Here is a 27,854-nt window from a genome sequence, read left to right as displayed (position 1 = left end):
AATTTACACTAAGTTACTAATCAGAGAACATTAATTGAACTTACGAAGAACTGTAATGGAGACAGTCGCACGTGCAGTCCCATGGCGATTGGTGACAACGCATGTGTAGTTACCACCCATAGCTCTAGACAAAGAAGAATTGAAAGACAACACTGGTCCTCTGGCTACCACTCGTCTTCCGACCTTCCAGGTGTAATCAGCTAATGGATGCGCCAGAGCATTACATATTAAATCATCCAAAATTTCGCCCTCCATCACTTCCAATCGCACTGCAGAAATCTGGATGTTTTCTGGTGGATCTATAAAAGAGGAAAACAATGTAGATAAGTGCATTTTTTAATCTTCCAGTACCAGAATTTGGAAAATAAATCGAGATGATGTTACCAATAAAATACAGGACGTACGGGATGCAATTTTGAGATTTAGTGGTAAACACAAAAGATGCACTTTATCCGTTTGCATCGGGTTTGTATTTTCGCATTTTGCTCAGTAGCTGTTATATAATACATGATAGATAATGCATATATAATGCATAAGAGATTTAGAAAGCATTATATTTTAATATTCAGTATCTCCTAAAGTATGTCTGAAAGATTTTGAATGAGAATTTTTTAAAGAAATAAGGAACGAACAATTTTTCCGCTTTATTATTTTATTTTTGATATCCCTTTGAATACGTAATATCTTTAGTAAATATATCGGAATAATGCTTGAGCCGCATTAAGTAAATAATAGTCTTTTTTGTTATGCATGAGCTGTCTGAGAATGTGTACAATGTAAGCAAGTACCCTTTGGATAAAAGCTGCAAGTTTATAAAAGCAGGATATTCAATGTAATACATAAATGTAGCTTAAAATTGAAAGCGAAGGATTTTTTTTTTTTATTTATAACCCCCAATCTTTCGAAATCAAAATTCATATCTTTGAGTAATACATTTTATCGGTTTAAAATGCGACGCTAAGTAGAAGTATTTACAGAATTTCGATTTTTTAAAATTAAGTATCTACTTTTCTGTTATGAAAACAGTTTTTACATTTAAGTGAAGCAATTAATCTAAACAAGCATCATTTTTCTTAACGAATACTAAAATTTTGTACCAGAAAGTTCCACATAATTATTCTTAAAATATGATCATAAAGAAGAAAGTTGATGATCGTAAACTGGTTTGGACAAATTTTTCTTCAGAACGTGATTTATGCTTTGAAAGGGGAAAAAAGGTGGTTTTGAAAGTATTGCGAAACTATTTTTAGGCCAGCGGCCTTAGAAAATTTTAGGTGAAAAAACAGACCCCGCACTGAAGTGTTCTTTTGAGTCTTTCGCTATATTTATTCAGAGATTCTAGAGAGGATGAAATGCCTTCACATGGAAGAAAGAGAGACCTTTTGGAGCTTTGGAATTAAAACTACCTAAAATATTCCTTTAAGAATTCCTTCAGGTTCTATTTTGTGCTATTTATCTTCAATGTTATCTATCGTTCGCCAGCTTTCTTAGTTCGAGAAAGAAGTTTTAGAAGGATTTACTACTCACTTAAAGGCTAGCCTGCACATATATAATGCAAGTAGCTCAAAATTTAATTTTATATGGTATTTTCTGCCTACTTTCCGCATATGATCGGAGTGCAATTTGAAGCATATTCGACGCGTACTCTAGAGGTCCAGGGTTCGAGTCCCGGCGAACTGCACATTTTTTTGCGTCTTCTGCTTTAAAAAAAAAAAAAAAAAAAAAAAAAAAATATGATTCTACAAGTGGCGTCCGAACTAAAATGTGATTTACGATAATTCGTCACCACTAGGAATTGGCGATTGGGTCTCCTAATCTCCAGACGCCTTTAAAAAGGGCAATTATTTAAGGTATTTTCTTCCCTTTTCCGCATGCCCTCGTGTTCTAATTGGAAGCATACTCGATGCGTATTCGAGAGGTCTAGGTTTCGAGTCCCGGTGGCATAATGGCAGACCGCACATTGAGTTGAACAGTGTTAAGAGAATTTCGTTTACTGCGCATGCTTGATGGTGTACCTTTGGCGCGGAGAGAAATATTGGCGACTAAGCAACCCTACGTTAGCTTATTCGTGATCTCCATGGCTGTCGTGTGTGTTCGAGTGATGTTTAAAATTGCAATGTTGTGGAACTTTGCTTATTAGTTATTTTAACGTCCATACCGATTGCACTTGCTTATTTTTCTAATATATGTTTCATTTTAATTTGTCAATAACAGTGCATTTAATATTTGTTAACATATGTTCGTAATAATTCGTTACTTAAATGTAATTTGTTTACATGTTATAATTCAGTAATTGTAAACTGGAGTATCTCGCTTAGTTTGTTAGCGTATATTCGCGCTTTTATTTTCTCATTTCAAAGAATTTAATAACTTGCAAGCATTTGTTATATTCCTCAGTGTTTGTTTATGTATGTACGAATGGAACGTATGGTAAATCCTGAATTGTTTTTATTGCTTAAAAGTATAATGAATAAATTTTCAACTAATATATCTTAAATGTCAGTCTTTTTCTGAACGAAAATTTGTACAATTCCAAAGGAATGTGCAGAATTTCATAAGTATTATATTTTACATTTTGAATGTAAACACTGCTTCACATTACTTCGCAATAATTGCAATAATTTCAGCTTTCTAGTTGTTTGAGCAGTACAGCAAAAAATAGTATTTTAACACAGTAATTAATTTACATTTACCTTATACTCTACGAAGATTTAAACGCCAGATTTGTTTACAATTAGATGGCGATACGTCTACCATATACCGTATTTATCTTCTTTTCAAATCGCGCCAACATAGTAATTACGCCAAATTGTTTTCTGGGCGTGCGCAGTATGCAACATTCGTTTAACACTGTTCAACTCAATGTGCGGTCTGCCATTACGCGTCCCGGTGGCGTAATGGCAAACCGCACATTGAGTTGATCCAACGTTAAACGAATTTCGCGTACTGCGCATGCCCAAAAGAGAATTTGGCGCAATTTTAAAAGAAGATAAATACGGTATATGGTTGATATTGTGTTATCTTGGGCGCAAACAATTCGAGGTTTTAAAACGTGTCAGGTTGTAAGCTGCTTCATTACTTGGAGTGTACATGTCGATTGTAGACTACCCAAATTTTCTTTTAAAAAGGATTACAAGACAGGAAACATTACAAGATATATTAGCTGATTATACTTCTGAGGAATAAAAACAAATGAGTATTTACCATACGTTCCCCTCATATATACTTTAACAAATTAAGGATTAAATCTAGTTTAAATTACTGAATTAAAGGTCAAATACTTAATTATAAGTAAATGAAATAGACTGTTGCAATTGTAAACAGTCGATAAGACCTACATGACGAACAGGGTTGCTTATACTTAGTCTCCAGTATTTTCTCCCACGCCAAACGGTACACCATTGAGCATGCGCAGTAAGAAAAATTCCTTAACATTGATCAGTGTGCGGTTTGCCATAAGCGTTCCGGTGAGGGAACTGATCATTTTACAAGTCTCCTGCTTCAAAAAAAAAAAAAAAAAAAAAAAAAAAAAAAAAAAAAAAAAACGTAAATTTAGCGCAAACTATATTCAGATAAAAATTGTCATTATTCTCATTTTATAAATAATCAAATAATTAATAATAATCAAAGACAAAAGAGATAATACCATATAATATCTGAAACTGATATTATGGATATAACGATATAAATGTGCAAATTATACTTAACTCATATAAAGGTACATTTTTCGTACAGTGGTAATAATGTAAAAATATAACGTGAAAAATAGCCACTAACATTAAATGCTTCATTTAACAGTTATGAGGTATTTCCAACCAAATTTTACTTTTTAATAAATATATCAAAAATGCTTTTTCAATTTTTTTTTACTTTTTCTGGCTGTTTAATTTTACGCTCTACCCTTAATTCCATAATAAAATAAAACACAGAATATGTTATTATGAGTACTATAATTGTTTCCACGTACAATGCGTCAAATATTCCCTGGCAAAATTGAATTTTCCACTTTTTATCTCTTACTGTTACTGTGATTAATCTCGTTTGTCTGATATCAGAACTAGCTGATGAACTTCATCGTCGAAAGGAGGTAAGATTGTGCCTGTTGTTGGCGAGAGCCTTGGACTCAGTTCAACCCCCAATATATCTGCTACCGCCGAGGTGGGCGGGTCCAGGGATCTCCCACCCTTCCTCCCTTAACCCGAACCTCTCCAGAGGCAACCGACTCGCCGCATGTTTTGAGTGCCCTCATGCCGCACAGACACTATACACTTACAAACACCCATGCTTTCTCTAAGATTCGGACTCGAGCCCCTTAGTAGGTCAGGCAGAGTCACTAGCCACTATTCTGGTTCGGCGGTTATTTTTTATCTTTATATGATAATTTAACTCCTTCGCGCCGACTGTCACGTATACGTGCCAGCAACGAACACACTTATCTACCGGCCGACACGCAGGCGTGCCAGAGCATTGTTGCATTCTCTACCGACTGTCACGTATTTGTGCCAGTACCTTGGAACGTTTTTCAAACTATAATTTCTGCCACAAGATGGCACTGTATGCCCATATAGTTTCAGATACATGTACATTAGACCTTCTACTCGAAATGAGAGAAGCATGACTCACATACACGTGTTTTTGATTATATAAACAAACCGGGAACTAAATGTTTCCGAATGGCGTGATTTATGACGTCTCTTTAAATCGCACTTTATTCGCACGTGGTAGTTGTTTATTGTAAGTAGAAGTTTTATATGCGCTAAAGCGTTGAGTATATCCGTTTACAGTTCAGTTTTTAGAAAATAATTAGATCTTGTTAGACGTGAATTCTTTCTGTTTTTACCGTTTCAATGTCGAAGCGTCGAAAATGTTTAACAGAGCATGAAATAGCAGAAATGATGCAAAATATTTCAGATATTGATTCTGAAATTCTGATATTCTGATATTGATTCTGAAAGATTAACTGAAAGACATTTTCCAAAACTTTGTTCAGAAGAGACTGATAAGAAAATGAGACGACGATGCTTCGTTTGTTCACATTCCCGGAAATATCCTCCAAAACGGCAAATGAGTTATTACGAGTTCAAGGAATGTAACGTAGGACTGTGTGTAGATCCCTGTTTTAAAATTTTTCATACGAAAAGAGAATTTTAAGTAATATATTTAGTTTTCAGATTATAATGTTAAAAGTCATAAAATGGTGAGTAATTAAAATAAAATGTGTAAAATATGCATTTAAACAAGAAATAAGGTAAATAAAGTATATATATATATAAATATCTATAAAGCATAAGCCGTTTAAATACTCTATAGAGCATTATTAAACAATGCGTTGATACTTCGGAAATTTCATGGATTTAGGCTAAGTAGCAAAAAAGCCCCGGCCCTGGAGAGACGCTCGCGGAAGACACTGCCAGCCTCCGCGATAAGCGCGCGTTTTCGCTACCCGGCTCGAAGGGGTTAAGGTTCGATTAGATGCATTATGTTTTGTAAAAGGCAGTACCTAACAACAAAAAGTTTATAATCAGGCATATTTTCAACGATACACTTCTCACGAATTCTTCAAGTAAATGTGAAACTCTTTTCGTCTGAAATGATAGTTATACAAAGCAAAACTAATTTTTCTGTTTTAATTGTTTCGTCAATTTCACATACCTGACTGTAATAACCAAGCTAGGCTTAAAGGAACCATTGAAGAAGTAGTAAAATCAGGAATTTATGAAAACTCCAAATGAATGCAAAGTCCCACGGAGTTATTTATTTTTAGTGGCTAAGAAAAAAAAGGATGGCAAGAATGGTGGACTGAAGATGTTACAGGAAGAACTACATTCAAATTCTTCCCTAAATTCTCATTTATCAGACTTTTTTCTGAACCAAATTTTCACTAATCACGAAGATCTTCCAAAATACTTAAACAGATTTAATTTGAAAGAAAGACACTAGATATGTATTTGTGGTAATACAAAGGCGGATGGCTTTTCATAGGATCATAGAATGTCCAAACGTGAATGAGGAAAGACTTACACTGTTTCCGCAAGCACTGTCAGAAGATATGTTGTCGAAGATCGTGCAAACGGATGGGGGAAAACCGCTTATCTGAAGTCTAATGGAATGTACAGGGGTTGGACAAAAATATGGAAACAACTTTAAAAAAACATGTTTCTTTGCTTAGTATGGTGTAGAAAACTCGTTGGCATCCAAAACAGCTTGCAGTCTTCTCAGAATGGATAAATACAGTCCCTGTATGTTTGCCAAGGGAATATTATACCATTCTTCCTGCAAAACGGTGGCAAGTTCAGATAACGATGTTGGCGGTGGATAACGAGAACGCACTTTCCGTTCCAATGTAGACCACAAAGGTTCGATAATATTCAGGTCTGGTGACTGTGGTGGCCGGGGGAGATGGGACAACTCATCCTCGTCCTCAGAAAACCAGTTCTGGACAATATGAGCTGTGTGAACAGGGGCTTTGTCGTCTTGGAAGACACCATCACCATCGGGGAACAAAATTTGTACCATGGGATGAACTTGATCGGCCAAAATGTTCACATAAGTCTTGGCAGTCATGTGCCCTGACACAGTTATCATGGGGCTAGCAGAGAACCACGATATGGCTGCCCAAACCATAACAGAACCCCCACCATGTTTCACTCTTGGCAACAAGCAGTCTGTATTATAAGCTTGAGATGGCGTTCTCCAGACGTAAACTCGGCCAGAAGTGGGAAACAATGTGAAAGAAGACTCGTCAGACCATATTACTCGCTTTCACTGCCCTATAGTCCAGGCTTTATGACTTAAACACCACCTTTTCCTGTTACGGGCATTAGCATCACTGATGAGTGGCTTCTCAATTGCAGCATGGCCAGCAATTCCCTGTTTATGAAGCTCCCTTCTAATTGTTTTGGTACTCGCAGGGTTCGGTAACACAACATTCATTTCAGCAGTAACTTTTGCAGCTGTGGTCTTCTTATTTTTCGTCACAATTGCCCTTAATGATCGTCTGTCACGATCACTCAGGACACACTTTCGTCCGCGCTGTGATTTAGCAGATGATGTTTTTCCGCTTTTCAAATATGCGGAATAAATCTTCGATACAGTACCTCTTGAAACACTAAACACCTCGGCTACCTTGCTTACGGAAGCACCTACCATACGTGCTCCAACAATTTGCCCGCGTTCGAAGTCTGTTAACTCTGACATAATGCAATGACAACCTCACATAACAGTACTCCGACAACAACTGAACTGTTTAGCACATTTACGAAGTTGTATAGGTGGCGTCAGCAGTCAAAAACGCCAGCGCCACCTACATATTTCATTAAAATCACTCTTTCTTTTCAAACATGCATTTCACAAGGTGTTTCCATATTTTTGTCCATCCACTGTATATATTACGGTGAAACACTGAAATCTAGAGAATGTCGACTTTCACCGGTGAATGTCAACATTCGCATAGTGGCTTGGCAGAGATTAAATTGCGCAGGAGCCCACTGGAGCCCAGCTCCGCTACTTCTTAGTTTTGGGACATATTCTAATTCTACCCGGAGCGCACCGGAGCTCGACCCTTTTTTTATGTAACTGAACAATTATTTCAGTAGAAATTTGGTCTAGAAAATTTTACTTTTAGCAAAAATAAAATTATATAAAAAATCGCGTATTAAATTTTATCTCTTTACATTTTATTTAATTTTAATCACTTTAATCGTTAATTATTTTAATAAATGATAACAAATTCATTATGAATTAATTAAATAATAATTTTAAATTAAATAATAATTAATATGTATTAATTATTGATATCATTCAAATAATAATTAATTAATTTGATACTCATTAACTATTTAATTTTAAATAGTTAATGAGTTAAAATTATCAATGATTTTAATAGTCATTTTATTTATTTATTTATTCTTGTTACGCTTTCCTGACGATCTTCCATAGGGTTCCGGCACTTCTATTGGTGTATGTTCGAAATATTTTCCAAATACTCTTATTTCTGACTTACACTTAATTATAATGTCGACATTCACCATGTACAAATGGTGAATGTTGAACATATAAGAATATTATATTTTCTTCTCCGTAATTCAGTCGCAATAAGAACTTAAGAATATGAGAACTTAAAACACACAGCGCATTCAAAATGAGAAAGGAAAATAATAGACGTTAAAAACTCGCTTAATTATACAGTACGTTCTAAAGGAGAAAATAAAATAATAGTAATAAAATCTTACTAAATTATGTGATTCAAATCTTATTCATTGCAACAACTTAAACTATTATGACACTTTGAACAAGAGGCCCTTGCTTTTACAACTGCATTTATTTGTGGAACACTTCCTTTTGGAATATCAGCGTGCACATATACTCCTCTCTTTTCGACCTACACCAGAGCATATCTGTGATTGTCGACATACACCGGTGAGGGTCCGAATGTACAAGAATGTAACGAAATATTCGATCTTTCACCGACGCATTTGGTAAATGTTGACATTCTCTGGTGAAAGTGGACATTCTCCAATTTCGGTCTTTCACCGTAACATATATATCAGGGTGAAACACCGAAATCCGGAGAATGTCGACTTTCAGCGGTGAATGTCAACATTCACATAGTGGCTTGGTGTATGTTTGAAATATCTTCCAAATATTCTTATTTCTGACTTACACCGGTCAATGTCGAAATTCACCATGTACTAATGGTGAATGTTGAACATATAAGAATATTATATTTTCTTCTCCATAATTCAGTCGCGAAAAAACGCACTTGAAACTTAAAATAAGAACTTCAGAATATGAGAACTTAAAACACACAGCACATTCAAAATGAGAAAGGAAAGTAATAGAAGTTAAAAACTCACTTAATTATACAGTATGTTCTAAATGAGAAAATAAAATAATAGTAATAAAAACTTACTAAATTATGTGATTCAAATCTTATTGATTGCAACAACTTAAACTATTATGACACTTTGAATTGCACAAGAGGCCCTTGCTTTTACAACTGCATTTATTTGTGGAACACTTCCTTTTGCAAATGACAGCTTGTACGTATATTCCTCTCTTTTCGACCTACACCAGAGCATACCTGTGATTGTCGACATACACCGGTGAGGGTCCGAATGTACAAGAATGTAATGCAATATTCGATCTTTCACCGACGTATTTGGTGAATGTCGACATTCTCCAATTTTGATCTTTCACGGTAACATATATATTCAAAAGCAACAGAATTGTACTCTTAATTGTTTTGAGTTTCAATTATTATTATTTTTATGTTTAAGAGTTTAAATTAGTCAAGTTGGTACTACTTAATAAGATTAAGTTAAGAATTAAAGTTTAAATTAGCGGATCGAAGAAGATTTCTTGATTTTTTGTTTAATAGAAAGTATTGTTAAATGAAGCCGAATTGTAACTTCAAACTAATGTTTATTGTAGTTATAAGGATAAGCATGTAACATAAAAATTCTCGAATTTCATTACTGCATTAGACATATCATTTATATAATATGTGGCTTACACTGTATTGTTAATTGTAACTTTGTTTTGATAATTATTATAAATATTTTTATAGTGTGTTGTGCAATAAAGATGTTGAGGAGGTCAACAAATCTTCTCAGTCAGCAGACCTCAGCATTCTTTAATTTCTGAGCTTGCTTTCAGTTAGATTCCGGTCAGGGAATTCAAGTTATTCAATGCATTTATCTTAATTTTGCTGTTTAGATTTCAAGTTTTCAAGTTTTAGCCTATATCTCCGAAGATACTTCTGATACACGAGGCTCGGTTTGGATATTCCTTTTTTATGTAACAACCACGCTGCACATGGTGCATAATTAAGTTAAAAGTTCAACTTACACTCCACTCTAAAAGCCATGGTGCTGGATACTCCAGCTCCTATCTCATTCCCGGAACTTCTGCAGGTGAATGTGGCATAATCAAAGCTGTTGACAGGTAGGAGACTCATATTCCACGTGAGAACAGAACTGATGGAACTGAAGAGGTTACGACGAGGGTCAGGTCTATGGTGGGCAAGCTTGCTCTCGAATACTATGGAATCCCTGAGGCTTTCGTTGTTACGCAACCATTCTAGCTCGCACAGTGGGTGACATTCGACGTGGCAGAACAACTGGACATTGGTCGTGTTCCTCAGGACTCCACCCCTTTCTGGTAATTTCTTCACGAAGGCGGGCGGTGCTAAGACAGAGACAAAATGGACATTAATAAACATAAGAAGATTATGCTATTTTCAACTATTTTACTTATTTCACGTATTTTAATACTGTTCATTTAATCAAGTCTTGCTTATGTGTTGGACTATGCTCTGACAAAGCTCATGGACTTTGATTGTAACTTATATTACTTGCTTATTTTACTTATTATTTCTATTTAACCAAGAATTTATTTAGCACTGTGTAGTGTTCTATAGCAAAGACTTTGCTTACAGTGAAAAATTTTAGTTCGCGGTCTTATGACTCTTTCACTGGCTACTGGCCATCTCGCATCACGTGGTGTTTACTCTGCAACTTTAAAGAAATAAATTTCCTTGCATGGTTAATTAATTGTACTGTACCCGAATTGTGTTTCTGAAGAATAAGGATATTATTATCTCTTCAAATTGGCCTTTTTGATCTTCTTCAGTCTTATTTTACGTTTTATTGAGCAATTTTATGATTTGTTTGCACCGACCACTGCTAATGACATGCCATTTAATTGTATTTGAAAATGACTATTTGCTGAGTTTATCTCATGACTTCGATCTCGCCTTCGGGTGGGATGTATTTTTTAATACACTTCTTATTTTATTATCATTACTAATCTTATTTTATTATCATTACTAATTTTATTATCATTACTAATAACCTTTGGTAAAATGTTTAACTGCTGGTTAGAACTCTTAGAAGTTGATGCCAGAAGAAAAGATACGATCCTACGATCCTAACTATTTTATTTACACTTCACATTGATAAATCACGTGACTATTTATTTAGAGTAAACATCCAATATGCATTTGTTTATGAGTTTAACTGTGCGTTCAACAATTATGCTTAGTTAGAGACACTTTTGTAAACATTTTAGGAACATTTCATTAGCAAAAACTGAAACGCTTTCGAAACGTTAATTTTCAGATCGGGGAACTCGGATCGTGCCCAGAAACTCGGATTTCACGTCATTTTTATTACAAGTAAATAAATGTTTCTAGCGTCATGCGCAAGCGAACTCGTAAAATGAATGTGTAACTACTTGAATAATTCAGTCTTTTCTATATTAAATAAGACCCGAAACTTAACCATAAATAAATTTGCGAAGCTGTAATATTATAGGAATTTCACTTTTTCTTCCATGTTGTTTTCCCATATTGAAAAAAATCATTTTAACTATAAAGTTGTGTGCAACTTGAATTTCTTAGGTATTAATTTATTACGATTACTCTAACAAATTAAATTTATATTGTAAGGATCTTAAGTTTTACTAACGTTTATTTTATTTTAAATCTTTACTATCACTTCTTATTTTCTACTTCCGGCCAGAATTATAAGCGTTAAGGTTTTTATGCAAAGTTTGTCTGGCGAACGCCAAGTATTTAAGTTGTGGCTTTTTGCCAAGCGAGAGAGAGGAAGCAGTGAGTCGAAGCAGGTCGCTTACCTTAGAAGTTACGCAGTTGCTTGTTGCCTTCCAGGCCGGAGGTTTTAATCCTCTTGATAAATTTTAAACGTATTGTAGTGTTCACAGTTCTCTGTACTACATACGCTTCCTGTTAATATAAGGCCAATCTTCCACGTTTATTATTCTAAAGTTAAATTAGAGTTTAGTTTTATTTTTATACTTTTACGTTTTGACCCCAAGTAGCGGGTCGGTGTATTCCGAAGTACGGAAGTCATTGTAAATAGAGAAAAATAAAGGGTTTAGTATACCCTTCTTGTGTATCCTGTTTACTTCCCACAGTTTTGAACATAGCTTTAGTAAGCTCTCTGTTCCGAGTCAGGTCCTTGCATGTTCCCGAAGAAGGTTAGAAGGAATATTGAACCTGATAATATTATTCCAGTGTAAATTGAAATCTACATAGATCAGACTTCAGGAATTTTAGACTAAGAGTTATCAATCTCGAAACACGATTTTGTTTCACTTTTCATTCGAATCTGTTGCCAGTCAGAAAAATTCAAGGTATTTTTCCATGTGTGATCTATCTGCTACTGATAAACAAACTAAAGTATTTAAAAGCAATGGATGCAATTATGTTTTTTTTTAATTTAATTCGTTTAAATACACATGCATTTAATTTATGATATATCTAATTAAAAACATTAAATATTTTTATAGAATTACATTGTAAGGATTATGTTAATTTTATTAACAGTTAAATTTTATGTTAAAGTTCCTTTCCTGTCAAATTCTTAACTTCTACTTCTGGCCAGAACTTAGTTTTGGAATCTCGCTGAATATCTAATGAGGAGAAGCGGTATTTAAACCACGAAGTTACTTACCGACTTAGAGAGAATCAGAGTTTCTGATTTACGTGCGTCTGCCTTTTTGGCCACTCTCTCTCTCAAAGCTGTTATTACGCTCGGCCGTACTCAGGCCCTTGCTAAGCTTCGTAGTCAAATAAGTTAAGGGGCCTACTCGATTTGAACCTTGATAGTTTCGGCTATACTTCTTTAGTTAATCTTAGTTTTAGTTTACTTCTTATTCTTTTAAGTTCAAATCCAAATGCGGGCTTTGCTTGTACGCTCCCAGGCGAAGTTTTGTTAAATCTTATTGGGATAATAAAGGGTTAGTTACCCTTCTATCTTGATGTTTCTTGCTACCGAACTCAAGCGATTATTCGCTTATCAGTTCTTAGATTCTTCACTTCCAACATTAACTTAGAATTCCAAAGTGAGGAACTCTACAACATTACGTATATTTTTCACTTTTTTAATATACAGAAGATATAAAACGTCCCCATGTTATTCCAACTGATCCTCACTATCCATAATCTGCACTGATAGACCATTTTAAGCTATAAAGCAGCCTTTATGGGGAAATTTTAAAACCTGAAACCTTTCCTGTTTTATTTTTCTCATATTTTATTTAGTATTACTAATATTTATTTATTTGTTTATTATTTATTTGTGAAACGTTGACGGAAAACCTTTCGAGGTTTTCTAAAGACTTCGAGCCAGATCTGAAACTTACTAACATATTTTCTTAAACATTTTAATTAAAAAATGTAACGAAATTAAAGCTGTATATAAATGATAAGGCAACAGCTCGTCAATTTTAAGAGTAAACTCAGTTACAAGCCGTTTGTTAAAATTGCGCAGCGGAATTAGTTTCAGCAAAAACGGGTATAAACTTAGCTGATGTATACTGTCATAAACATAAATTCTTAAAATAATTCTAATACTTAACTTTATTCCTTTAATTAATTGCAAAGCTAAACATTAAAATAAATGAGTTAAGTAATATGTATCCGTTATTACTTTACATTTATTTTTTTTTCCATTAGCTTTCCAGCTAAATCAAATAATATATATATATCATCTATAACTGATTAAACATTTGGCTCACGAGCTGCGTTACTGAGTGACAAATTTTAATACACCAGACTTTCGTTAACAGACATTGATAATGACCAATCATCAATAATAACATATCATTAAAAGAAACACTGATACATTTATATGTTCAATTCTTTTCCTAAGGCGAATAGCGTGATTATCGACAAAGCAACGGTTGTGCTCACTTTGAAATCGTCTCGAGATGGAAGCATCCAAAGGGGCTAGCAAATGATGATGTAAATGACTTTTACGCTGATGCGATTTCTGACAACGTTTTGAATCCTTGGGGCGGAAAACGTAAGCTTTTAATCCTCGAAGATTAATCTAGGAGGATTAATGCGTCACGTATTACAACTGAAAGCGTAATTTACCTTAATATCCATCCCATTCATATTCAGCGATCATATATGATCCGTGTAAGTAATGCGGTAATTCGATCTGGACAGTTCTGGTTTGGTTAAAATCGCTTTATATTAGCAAGAAAAAATGATAAATTGATTAAATTAGAAGCATGTGTGCTACTTTGTATGATTTCAGAGGGAGCATTAATTTGGCTTTAATTATGTTGGATGTAGAAAAGTTAGCAAAACGTAATCTTTTCAGTTCTTATAACTAAGCCTATCATGATTGAAAAAATCTGATGTGTACACCACATGACTTCCTTGTACGGGATATTAAATTACGCGCTTTTTTTCATGCATTTCATTTAAACTTATTGGATTGAATTAAATCTACTTCGCCGAAAGCGCATAAACCACAATAGAATAAATGCATTCTTTAAAATTCACTCTATTTGTTTACCATAGCGACACTCTGGCGCTGTGTTCACTTAACAGTATTATATTTCGTTCATATGATAACTCAGAATGCACAAAATTTGTATCATTTAAAGAATTATTTAATTGTTGCCACATGTTCTATTCAAATACTATAATAAAGCTAGAACGATGTATAAAAGAAATTAAGCAAAGAAAACGAAAAAAAAAAAAAAAAAAAAAAAAAAAAAACGTTTTTCACAGACGATTATGTATTTCTCATTCAATTAATTCAGTTCTCACTTCGCGACAAGGCAAAAACGCATAAAAACTCAAAATATCTCTATTAAAAATTATGAAGTAAATCTTAAGCACTTATTTTCTCGAAAAAATTCCAGAAAGGATTAATCATGATTTAATTCGCAATAATAAATGAAGGCGTTATCTTTGCTGTTGCGAAGCTAAGTTTCTCTAGATTGGCAACAAATCCATTATTCTGCTGTTTCAAATGTAAACAAGCAATGGCCGCCACGAAAAAATTATTAGGCTTAGCGGCACCTAAACAAATTTAAATTGCTGATAATTCTAAAAACATTGCATTTACTAAAGGCATAAAAACCTTCACCGAAAGGTAAGAACAACGTAGTTCAATCATTTTTAAAGCAAACAATGTACAATTTAAAAACATATAACAGTAAAGAAACTGAGATCACTGAGCCGGGTAACAGAGTGGATATATATATATATATATACATATATTTATATACTTTCGGTGCGGCCTATTGCAACCAAAATACGAGGTGCACATCTACATGTTATAGCAGTCCTATATACAAAATTTCAACGTTTTGAGGCTGCTCGTTTTCGAGTTATTCGAGATACGTACGTACGTACGTACATACGTTCGTACAAACGCCACGAAAAATTCTCTTCAGAATTCATTTTAAAGCAGTTTTATAATTTTTTTGGAGGAAAAGAGTCTTTTATTCTGTCCTAACTCCTTTCTCCTTACGTACAGATATCACGGAAAAACCTCGTTAAATTGCATTCGATAGCGGTCAAAATGGATATTTTCGTTGAAATATGCTGCCTGAAACTTTTCGCGATTACAATACTTCCTTTTTACTTTGTACAAGGAAGTAAAAATAGCAATATATAACATTTTGTCGTCCTTTAGATTTCAAACGCATAGCGCGTTAAATTCGTCACGTGATAAAATATTTCCATTAATATGACAATTCAAAGTTTCTAACCAAGGCAAGATTAGATTTCTTTCTTATTAATGCATTATTTATCTACTATATTTACAGTAATTAGTACTCAGATGAAACTATAATGGAATTTGAATTAGTTTCTTCCACATAAAGTAGTTGAATGAAGTAATTTATGTTAAATAATTATTACAATTTTAAACATATGAAAATGTCGTCTACCTGATGTAGCGGTTAGGGAAGCCTACTGCGGTACTGAAGGGCCCAGGATCGAACCCCGGAGAAGGCATGGATGTTTGTAAACGTATAGTGTCTTTGCGGTATGAGGACATTCTAAATATACGTCGAGCGGGGAGTCCTCTCGTCTGGTTTAGTGGAACGGAATAGAGGTGGGATACTCTCGGACCCTCCCTGGGGTGCTCTCCCGAAAACTTTGGGTGGAAGTAGTAGTCCTAGTCCAACCTCATTGAGGTTCTAGGAACCATTTTTCCATGAAATTCATCGACAATGCAATAACAACGTATAAAAATTTCAGTATTTTTTTTTTTTTTTTTTTTTTCAGTTACTGTTTTCCCCAAATACTCGAATGATATCGTTGCGGGCGTACGGGCTCCTAATAAATTGAATGCACAAGTCAGAAGAAAAGTAAATAAAATGTGTTCTTAACACAACAAATAAAAAGAAATGCTGAAATTTCCTCGGAGATATTCGTTCAATATCGCAATATCTCACAGCAGTTATATTTTAAACTACTAAATCGTTTAACAGAACTCAATTAAAAACAGAGAAAGCTAATCTGATCTCACCTCGAATTCGCTTAAATAAACCACAAGAACTAAGTAGAAAACTCATAAAACAACTGAACTGAAATATTTTCCTCCAGCTTTTATAAGCTTTTTAATCATGCACGAGAATATTCTGGTGTTTTCTCGATTTTTCTGGATAGCAAAGGAGTGCAAGTACGAGATATCTATTTATTAATATGTTGAATGCGCGTGCTCTTGTATTTTAATTTTTTTGACGTAGCTTTCCATTCAAATAAGTCTCGTGCTGCATTGCACGGGAATATAAAACAATTTTAATTACAAATTCTACTAAAAATAGCTAAATAAATACAAAAACAGGAACAATATTTTAATCAACCAGCATTGATAAAAAATTAGCATTGGGAATATGTGCTAAATATAGCCTTTGTTATGCTATATCGGTGAAGAAAATTTCTTTAATGTTTACTTGTACAAACCACTTCCCCCCAATGAGTTGAGTTGAGAGCAGAATCTGGACACCCGTGCGGCTTACTAAGACTATTCGGGTCTATTCCAGGTTCCGCAACTATCCGGGGCAACACCTCTTGGGGTCTATAAGGGCATACATTGGTCCTGTATACATGTTTACATAGTTCATAACATATGCTTATAGTTACATAGTTCATAATATATGCTTACATAGTTATATAGTTCATAGTACATGCTTACATACAAGTAGTTCATAATACATAGATCTTTCATAATACTTGCTTACATAGTTCATACATATACATGCTTACATAGTACATAGTGGTTTACATAGTTCATACTTGCTTACATAGCCACTATGTACTATGTAAGCATGTTCTTCCCCCCAATGGCAAGTTCTAACCGTTTATAGTCGTTGACCACTAGTAAGTGCCATAAACGATTGCCTCTTTATTATAGAAGCACTTAATAGTCGGGCACTGTAGCCTCCTATGAAAGGACTATCAAATTACGTCAATGCCTTTTCCGGGATTCGAGCCCGGAGCATTTGGTACAGCAGACAGGGTCGCCAACCACTTTCCAATCTGAGGAGCACTTGTGAAAAAAAAATAGTTATTAGAACAATAAGAAATCCTTTACAAAGTGAAGAGTTTTATCAATACATTTTTTACTGAAAATAAACACAGAATACGAATAGACATATGTATGTAGGTTTTAATTTTCCCATTGCATTATATTTTTTTCTGAACTCGATTTGCGTTGTTAGAAATAACGTATACACCGACAGAGAAGGTTTCGACCTGATTAATTTCTACACCAGGGATGTCAAACTCATAGGTACACTTCGGCCAAACAAACAAGGTGGTTTAACTTTAAGCGGGCAAAAAAAAAAAAAAAAAAAAAAAAAAAATCTGAAATGTTTCAGATTTTAAATTACGTCCAAAGGGGCGTTTTTTAACATTTTGTGTGTTCTTTATTAAATATCATGTTCCTCGCACTTAAACCATAAGATCCAGTGCAACAGCAATATCGCAAAATAGTTTTAAAACGAGCATATCTTTAGAATTTCCGATACAGAGACTCACGCGCTGGAGATAAAAATATTTTTTCTGCACAACGTTGCCAATGCTCGCTTTGAAATCCTTGAGTTTGTTAATCAAAAATTCGTCAAAGTTTTAAAAAATAGGAAATCGATCATAAAACAAATTTCAAATTTCAAATTTGGTCTTCCACATGCTCATATTCGTTGGAGGATTACGTTATTCAAAATTCGATGACTCTATGTACCGTTATTTTATGACAATGTGAGAAATATACATACATTTACGCAGATTTTCATTATTTAATTTCTTCAAATATAATGCAGGACTCTAACATTTTATGGCAACAGTTTGAAAAGTGAACCGACATTTATCCGTCCGACGCAAAATGCCAAAACGAAACTAATAGTCCTTCGGGATTCAAATCCCTTGAATGCAGGGGGTGGAAGCTAAATTTTAAATTTTACTTACTAAATATTTATAAACAATAATAGTAAACTGTGAACGAAGAAAAAATCAAACCTATATTTATTTTGGTACTTTTCCGTTTCGCCGGCGCAAGCGATAAAGTCGCCAGTAATGGTACAACCGATGCCAAACAAAATATCTCGCTGGTAACCTTTTACTTTAACTTTTACATTTTCAAAACAAGTCGCAGCCATTTCTTATCAGATTGATTATTTATTTCAATACTGGCATACAATTATAGAGAATTTTTACCAGATAGTTAAGGCCATTCGCGGGCGGTAATTAAGTCAATTAGGATGCAATCATACCACTCTCCCGATGGCGAAAATATAGAAAAGGCAAAGTCAAAAGTTAAATTTATAAATTCTAATTAGAATGCACTAGTGAAGTAAAGTAATGCGGTTTTACAAAATTGCTAAGTAAGCTATTCGTACGAATTGAAATAATTCTGGCATTTAAACTTGCATTCCAATTTAAGATTTAACTTGAAATTGATGTAGATAATTACCGAGAGAATTATATTTTTGTAGCGTAGTTTACATGAGATGAGAACACATGGAGTCACGTGATTTGAACCGGCGAATCAGGATATTGTACGATGAAAGCCTAGTAAATTCTTAAATTAATGTATTGTTACAAATTTATTGTCTTTATTTATTGGCTATTTTACAAAATTTTAAATGACATTAAAATTTTTATACCTTGAAAAACAATTTTTAGAACTAACATTTGTCAACGCTTTTTATGTGTATACTGTGTGTTTTCGCCAATAAAGTCTACTTGGCGAGATTTGCGCCGGCGAAACGAAAAAGTATCTTTTTTTTTTTTTTTTTTTTTTTTCCCGTGAAGTCTAAAGGTATTAAAGAGAGCGTATTAGAAATTACAGTTGGTTATAACTTTATAATTCAAAGGTATTTACTGCTAAATATTAAATTTTAGACAAATATTTATATTAGATAGCTCCAATATATATAATTAAAATAAATACATAATTAAAATGTATTCGCGGGCCGCATAATTTTCCTTCAAGGGCTGCAAGTTTAAGATCACTGGTTTAGAGATTTGTAGGATTGTTGTAGTCCTAAGCTGCAGTCACAGTTATCAGAATTTTCACATCCCATGTACTAAAATGCTGATTTGAAAGCAAATGCCATAAAATAAATTTATGAATAAATTAGAAAGTGTGAAGTAAATCTTTGGCATTTTCGTCTCTGTAAAACATTTTGCTATTGAGCAAATTTTATAAGCATAATAATATTACTGTTTCATTAGTAATGAAAACAAATTAAGATATTTTATATTTTTACTATCCTTACTTCACCGATGTCTAACATATAGCACACATATTAACGACAATATACCGTGACACTAAGAGCGACATGCCAAAATTCTCAAAAGACAGCTTATTATGCTTGTACTCGCTATTTCAAGATTTTGGCAGTGCTTAATTCTATACCGAAACATTGCTGCTCGTTTAATAGGAATAAAACTTGCAACGGTTTTATACATTTCCTTATTATTTTGTATATTTAATGCATGCTACTCATGATTACATTGAACTTTTTAATGAAGAAATATGAAAAAAATATTTGTCATTGGTTCGGGGAATGATACGTCTATAGCGTCTTAATAGGCAATTTGCAGAGTTTCGATATGTGAAGCATAACCGTTCCTCCTCTCCTACGTTATTTTAGGCCATATTTTATGCATTCATGCATCAGCGTTTTAAGTAACATAAGCGTGCAAAACGTAAGAGAATGCACATTAATAACTTAAGAGGACTCATACACCATAAAACCCATAAGATCTTCGAATATTTGATTGTTGCAAGAATTGGGATAACTCATTTATTTTAAAAGCAATTACTCCCAAATTTTTACAGCTAACTACACAATATAGCTGCTTTCTGAAATGGTAATCAGAAAGTTTGTGTTGCCCCCAAATATTTTTTATAATTTAATCCTGTTTTTGACAAAATTTTCCGTCATGTTTCCAACTTGCGCGCACAGTTTAAAACATTCTGTTGCATAATTTAATTCCATATTTAATATATAGCTTTTATAACATTTGGAAACTACTGTGAACCAAAAATCCTAAGATTTTCATGTTCAATTTTTATTTTATTCGGAGTTGAGTTTTTAAAATGTATTTTATTAAGCAAAATCTGTAATATATTCATCAGATTTGTGGTTTAGTTAGAAAAAAGTGCCCATATAAAGAATTCCAACAAATTTAAAGTATGTACCGTTACCCATTTTTAAAATATCATGCGCGCAAGGTGGAAAGATGACGAAACATTTCCTCATAAAGCCGATTAAATTACAAAAGTAATTGTGGCAACACAAACTTTATGGCTACTAGATCCCAAAACAACTATATTACGTAGTCAGATCAGCTATAAAAAGGTGGAAGTAATTCCTTTTAAAGCAAATAAAATATCCGAATTCTTGCAACAGTTACATATTTGAAGATCATAAGGGGTTTAAGGTGTATGAGCCCCCTTAAAGATTACAATTATTATTGTTTAGTCCAATGTAATTCTTGGAAGATTGGTTGCCAGAGCCTCAAAGAGGTTACGCATCTATTTCCACTCCAGTTTTGAGAGAGGGCATCCCGAGGTCCGGGTCCAAGGGTATCTCGCCGCTCTCTTCGACCATCAAATCACACAAAAGGATTTATGACTCGCCTTATATTAAGTGTGTCCCATGCCGCAAGGATACTATACATTTACAAACATTTATGGCTTCTCCGGGATTCGAAGTCGGTCCCTTCAGTACCGCAGTAGGCACCCCAAACCGTCTGGATGGCAAATAGTATAACAAATAGATTAAGAATACGAACAAAAGTTTTAAAAAATGGTTTATTAGACTTATGTCTTATTATTTTTTGTATTATTATTATTTTTAATTTTACAAATGGAAACAAGTTTTCATCAATAAAATCATACTATCTAGGTAGCATAAAGGTTTGATTTCTATCATTTTGATGTCTCCGCTTTACGTATTGATGTAATTTTGCTTTAATATTCGCCATATGTTTAACGTAACTCTTGAATAACCTTATAAAGCATTTTCTTTCTCCCTTTCCGTATATAGGCAGATAGCCATAGTGTGCTTTGCCATAATTAAATACACCACACCACCCTTTCCGTATACCTTCATTCGAGAGCATGGCGAGGGCACTACATTTTTTTTCACGTCTCCTGCTTAAAAAAGAAAACAAAATAAAAACCTAATAAGTCGTTAATAATGACTGCATACCTCGTTCCAAAAATATTAAACTTGCTTCCTGTTTTCCGTAATAAATTATTGACTTGACATTCTAATTTCTTGAGACAGCTTCTAAATGGTGCTCGGACACAAAGGTATCGCACCCTTATTCAAATTGGTCTCTGCTTGAAAAGACAGAAATTTTCACAGTAGTACCTCGGTGTAAGGGAACATTTAAAGGTAAAAGTTTACAATTGGGTGCCTCTTGTTTCTTGGCGATTTTTTTGGACGCCAAGATCGCCGCCAGGAAGGCACAATTTCAAGTTAGCCGCTACACGAAACCAAAATAAAAACTCAAAGAATTGTACAAACTCTGTGTCTATGTACACATCGATCTGTTTTCACTTATAAAAACACCCCAGAATTGCACAAACTAGGCATAGCGCACTGCCTTAAATTTGTCCATGTACACATCAATCTATTTTCATTTAAAAAAAATCAGGAAAGTAAAACAAAGTTAAAACTATCATGGTAACCGGAAATGAGGTTTCATCTCCAAAATTAAAAAAAATATATATATCGCTAATCGAAGGGACACTCAATTCTACACTAGAGCCCATTTAAAAACTGAAGATCCGTTTCTCGCTTGAAACATCGTCGGCATCCGCAAGACAATCCGGCATTTTTCATAGAAGTGAAGGCATCTTTTAGGTCAGTCCACCGTTGTTCATAAAAGTGCTGGAGGCTTCATAAAAATTCAGCATTTTTTTAAAAAGGTGCGGAAGATTTATTTCATCCCCCCTGCTTAATTAACTAATCAATAAATGAAACGGAAATGGGAATAGCATAAGGATACGCGCATTTTTATGAAAAGCGACATAAAGTTAGCTGCGATTATTTTCTGCAGTTTGTGCACGTCCCCCTTATGCCGCGAGACAGTTATGAAGATTTCTGTCTGTTAGAAGAGCGGTCGACTTGGATAAAGGTGCGGCACCGTTATGAAGGCTTCTCCATCCACTACGTGAGTCAATAATGTTGACTCGGTAACAGATTTTACTTTGGAATATTTTTTTTTTTTTTGGATGATCTGTAAATTCTAAACCTTAACGCCCACATTTGTTTTGATTAAGACTTGTGCTTCAACATTTTTCTTCAGTGTTAACACTTTAAAATTTTTAGTTTTGAAAGTGAACATTAAAATCTTCTTTTAGGGTGGCTCATACACCTTTGACCCCTTTATAATCTTCGAATATGTCACTGTTGCAAGAATCGGGATATTTAATTTTAAAAGCAATTACTTCCAACCTTTTACAGTTGACTACATAATATAGCTGCTTCGGGAACTAGTAACCAGAAAGATTGTGTTGCCACAAATACTTTTGTAATTTAATCCGCTTTGTGACAAAATATTTCGTCATTTTTCCACCTTACGCGCATGATATTTTAAAAATGGCTAAGGGTGCATACTTGAAATTGGATGGAGTTCCTTATATGGGCACTATTTTCTAACTGAACCTGAGTCTGATGAATATTTTACTATAAAAAAAATTATGCACGAAAATGTTACAGATTTTTTTTAATAAAATACATTTGATAAGCTCAACTCCAAATAAAATAAAAATTTAACATGGAATTCTTAGAATGTTTGGTTCACAGTCGTTTCCAAATGTTATAAAAGCTACATATTAAATATGGAATTAAATTATGCAACAGAATATTTTAAACTGTGCGGGCTAGGTGGAAGCATCACGAAACATTCTGTCACAAAGCGGATTAAATTATAAAAATATTTGTGGCAACAAAAACTCTCTAAATACTATTTCAGAAAGCAGCTATGTTATTAGGTCAGCTTTAAAAAATGGAAGTAATTGCTTGTAAAATAAATAAGTTATCCCAATTCTTGCAACAGTCACATATTCGAAGATCTTACGGGGTTTTAAGGTGTATGAGTCCCTTTAAATTGTGCAAGGGTCTTACATATAGTAATGCACCTTCTGAAGAAATACAATCCTCTTCACTAACGGACATCCCCATTAAATTCATTCTGTGGGCAATTGGCTTTCTTTGTACTATTTTGATTGTGTACTTGCGTTTTTCTATTTTTACCTTTCACATACTTCATTAATAATTTGTTTTTAATGTTATTGATATTTTTAATGTGTATTAAATAATTTTAGTACATTTCCTTTTATATTTATCTAATGTAATTCCTTTTCAGCTATACAATATAGCTCTATATCAGTAAACAAATAGTTATCATAATAGTGATATTGTTCTTGTCATGAATAGGATTTTGATTATGCCGGCTCACATTAATAATAAGAAATATACAATCATTCAGCGATTATTCTTACTGCATTCGTCGAATTAATATAAACTACCACTTTGATTATTGAAGATAAGAGAGTTTATATTTGTAAAGATTAAATAAGATATGGCCTTCGAAAGGAGGACGACACCTCGAGAAGTTATGCATCTAAGCACCACATGGCACTTATTTCAAGTACACCTATTGTTAAGATCTTGCGATGACACTTCTCCTTCCTATGTCACAACCATTTTCTGCGATTAAATAGTGAGCAGCGAATAAGAATGCGTTGTGGCCCGCCGGCCACAGTGTTTCAGTGCGAATTACTCCAGTATAGTGTATGAGCAATGGAGTGTCATGCTGTCGTTCATAAAGATAATCCAGAGTTAATAATGTCCTGAACAGATGGGCATGAGGTAATGTTATCCCATTATAGTAGATTATGCCTCTTAGCTGATATGCTTCATTAGTTGCAGCACTCTGTGACTAGCCATGTTGGTTTACTCTGTCAGAAACGACATGCTTATTACGGATCAAAGTTCACTGGAAGATGTATGAAGTATCATTTAAAATTCTAACCACTTATTTTATTTTATGTCGCTATCCTATCAGCCTAATTTCCATTTCCCTGTCAGAATGTAAAAAAAAGGAAAGTTAAAAGAAATGAAGGTTTTGGAGGGTGAAATCATGGCATGTTTCTGCCTGCTTAAAGCCACGTTTCTAATTGTGGTTTCTCTAGATCCTTCGAGCCGGGTAGCGAAAACGCGCGCTTATCGCTGAGGCCGGCAGTGTCTTCCGCGAGCGTCTCTCCAGGGCCGGGGGCTTTTTTGCTACTAAGCTTAAATCCATGAAATCTCCGAAGTATCAACGCATTGTTTAATAATGCTCTCTAGAGTATTTAAACGGCTTATGCTTTACAGATATTTTTATATATATACTTTAATTACCTTATTTCTTGTTTAAATGCATATTTTACACATTTTATTTTAATTACTCACCATTTTATGACTTTTAACATTATACATCTGAAAACTAAATATATTACTTAAAATTCTCTTTTCGTATGAAAAATTTTAAAACAGGGATCTACACACAGTCCTACGTTACATTCCTTGAACTCGTAATAACTCATTTGCCGTTTTGGAGGATTTTTCCGGGAATGTGAACAAACGAAGCATCGTCGTCTCATTTTCTTATCAGTCTCTTCTGAACAAAGTTTTGGAAAATGTCTTTCAGTTAATCTTTCAGAATCAATATCAGAATTTCAGAATCAATATCTGAAATATTTTGCATCATTTCTACTATTTCATGCTCTGTTAAACATTTTCGTCGCTTCGACATTGAAACGGTAAAAACAGAAAGAATTCACGTCTAACAAGATCTAATTATTTTCTAAAAAACTGAACTGCAAACCGAAATACTCAACGCTTTAGCGCATATAAAACTTCTACTTACAATAAACAACTACCACGTGCGAATAAAGTGCGATTTAAAGAGACGTCATAAATCACGCCATTCGGAAACATTTAGTTTCCCGTTTGTTTATATAATCAAAAACACGTGTATGTGAGTCATGCTTCTCTCATTTCGAGTAGAAGGTCTAATCTACATGTATCTGAAACCATATGGGCATACAGTGCCATCTTGTGGCAGAAATTATAGTTTGAAAAACGTTCCAAGGTAGTGGCACAAATACGTGACATTCGGTAGAAAACGCAACAATGCTCTGGCACGCCTGTGTGTCGGACGGTAGATAAGTGTGTTCGTTGCTGGCACGTATACGTGACAGTCGGCGCGAAAGGGCTAGAGATTCGTATTTTGCGGCGTTCAATTATTCTTACCATAATGGTTGTTTACGCCGACTTCGGTCAGAGCCAGTTTGCGCGCTAGTTGAACTGTTCCTTCATTATCTTTAAACAGTTCCTTCATTATCTTTGATGTCGAGGCAAAGCTTTTGGCTTTATAAACACGAGAGTTGGTGCGGTCTGTTAAATTTTATTTAAGGAAAATGCCTACCCTTTCCTTGCCTCTGTGGTACAAGACATAGTGATTATAGTGATAACTCACCATTTGTCTTTTAGAGCTCTGGTCTAAGTTTTATGCTACCTATGAACGCCAAACACTATACAGTAATTAAGACACAATAACACGCCGAACAAATACTAATTCAGAAGTCAAACAACAAAAATCATCGTTATATTTTCAAAATTTTTCACAGGACTAGTTTCGATGGTTTATCTAACCACCATCCTCAGCTGCAAAACCGCAAATGCACAAGATAGGAAATAATGATTAGATAAGATAAGAAAGCCTGAACAAGAATAAACAAGTGGCGCCATCTGTTGATGAAACCAGAACTAAAACATAATGTCTTTAAAGGCCGAAGACAAAGATGGATTGGAATTAGGATCGTTAACTAGAACAAAAAGATTTTTTTAGTGTGAAATGCCTCCAGAGAATCCAGTTCTCCAATGGAAGATGTTTTTTGAATAATTTTGGCAGCAGAAAAATTGAAAGTGTGATTTTCGGACCAACAATATTGAGCAACAGAAGACTTCCATGTTTCCTTTTTTCTAACATATACCTCATGTTCCTTGACGCGAAATTTTAAGGCTCTCTTAGTTTGGCCAATGTAAATTAAACCACTCTGGCAAGGAATCCTATAAATACTCCAGGAATTCATATCTGGAATGGGGCCCTTGAGTATGGAACTCGGAATTTTATTGATGGGAGAATAAACAACCCGACTATACAGTAACCTAATAGAGACAGCATGCACATGCTAATTAAATCATTTTTTGTCCTGGTTTATAAGCTATATTTGTTAAATGATATATATAATCAATGATGACATGTGTTGTTGGAAGCCTAAAATATGTGCCACACGATATGCGGTGAAATGTTATTCATATGTGAGACATATCATTGAATTAAATCAGTTGAATTAGCCACAACAAGTTTAGTTGTTTTTATTTTTAATTATTTTTTGTCGTAGCCAATAAATATGCCATATGCATTCACATTAATTTAGCAGTTTTCAAAAGTATATTCTGTAATATTTATTCAAATCAACTGAAAAACTAAAAACATATAAATAATTTACAGAAAACTTAAATATGCTGACAATGAATGAAAAAGCAACCGATTACAATAATTAAAGCTCCAAATACTAGTAAACTAAATTAGTATAATAAGGGAGAAAATTAAAAATACGAGCGATATTTACATTTGATTTCATTATTTTAATAGCTTCACGAATTTGTTTTGAAAGGATTTGAGCCTAAGGATAGCATATTTGCATATTATAAATGATCGCGATATTGACTACCTTTTTAAGTATTCAGCAGCAGCTATTTCGTCTTATAAATAATATATTTTGAAATGTGTGAGTGTTCGAAAAATCTTTCAGCAGATTTCACCGATATTATTTATGTTGTTGTAACTTATCTCACTTGTCTGCAGTAACATCACAATCCATCGTGGCAAAGCGTGCAAAATTGCGCTTGTTGTTGGCCATAGCCGTAAGCAGCATACATGTGGCAATATGACTCTGGTCAGTTCCGCCCCTAATTTCAAGTGAGAGCACCCCGGGGGGGGACGGAACCGAGTGTTCCCCCTCTTCTCTTACACACAAACTCTCGAAAGGACTTCCGGCTCGCCGCATTTATAGCGCTCCCATGCCGCATAATCACTATATATTTAAAAACATCCATGCCTTCTCCGGGATTCGAACCCGGGAGTTTCGGTACGACAGGCTGCGGCGCTAACCACTATCTCGGTTGGGCGGTAGTATTCTTTATTTTGAGGTTCACAAACTTTTAGCATAAATTATAAATGAATAAGATAATTATTGTATGTATGCTTAAATGAGTTCACAATCAGCCCATCATTCCCTTTTTCCTGTAAAAACATCGTAAACTGCAACTTCCATTATATTCATTTCTATACCTCGAAGAATAAGAAAAATTTTCTCTTCCCATCTCGCCCACCAGCGGCCGAGCGGTAAAGTCGCTGAACACTGGTAGTTCGGTCCGAAGTTCGAATCCCGCGAACGGGCTGGCTGCATGGGGGTTTTCGTGGTTTTCCCCATGTGTAA

The 27,854-nt window shown here is 34.3% G+C and overlaps 1 protein-coding gene across 2 annotated transcripts in view; it reads right to left on the bottom strand.

Moving 5' to 3' along the window:
- Positions 1-27,854, bottom strand: part of LOC118182638 (hemicentin-2-like) — a 941,057-nt gene that overhangs the window by 208,117 nt on the left and 705,086 nt on the right. For both annotated transcript variants that reach the window (XM_085816506.1, XM_085816507.1), the window contains exons 8-9: positions 9,850-10,188; positions 45-299 (exon numbers count right to left, since the gene is read on the bottom strand). In XM_085816506.1, coding sequence (XP_085672632.1) covers positions 45-299; positions 9,850-10,188 — 594 coding nt within the window. The remainder of the gene's footprint in view (positions 1-44; positions 300-9,849; positions 10,189-27,854) is intronic.

The sequence above is a fragment of the Stegodyphus dumicola genome, chromosome 5 (assembly GCF_044657685.1).
Source record: "Stegodyphus dumicola isolate Sdum_Otavi_A_Nest chromosome 5, ASM4465768v1".
Lineage (NCBI taxonomy): Eukaryota > Metazoa > Arthropoda > Arachnida > Araneae > Eresidae > Stegodyphus > Stegodyphus dumicola.
This window is presented reverse-complemented; position numbering and strand designations above follow the sequence as displayed.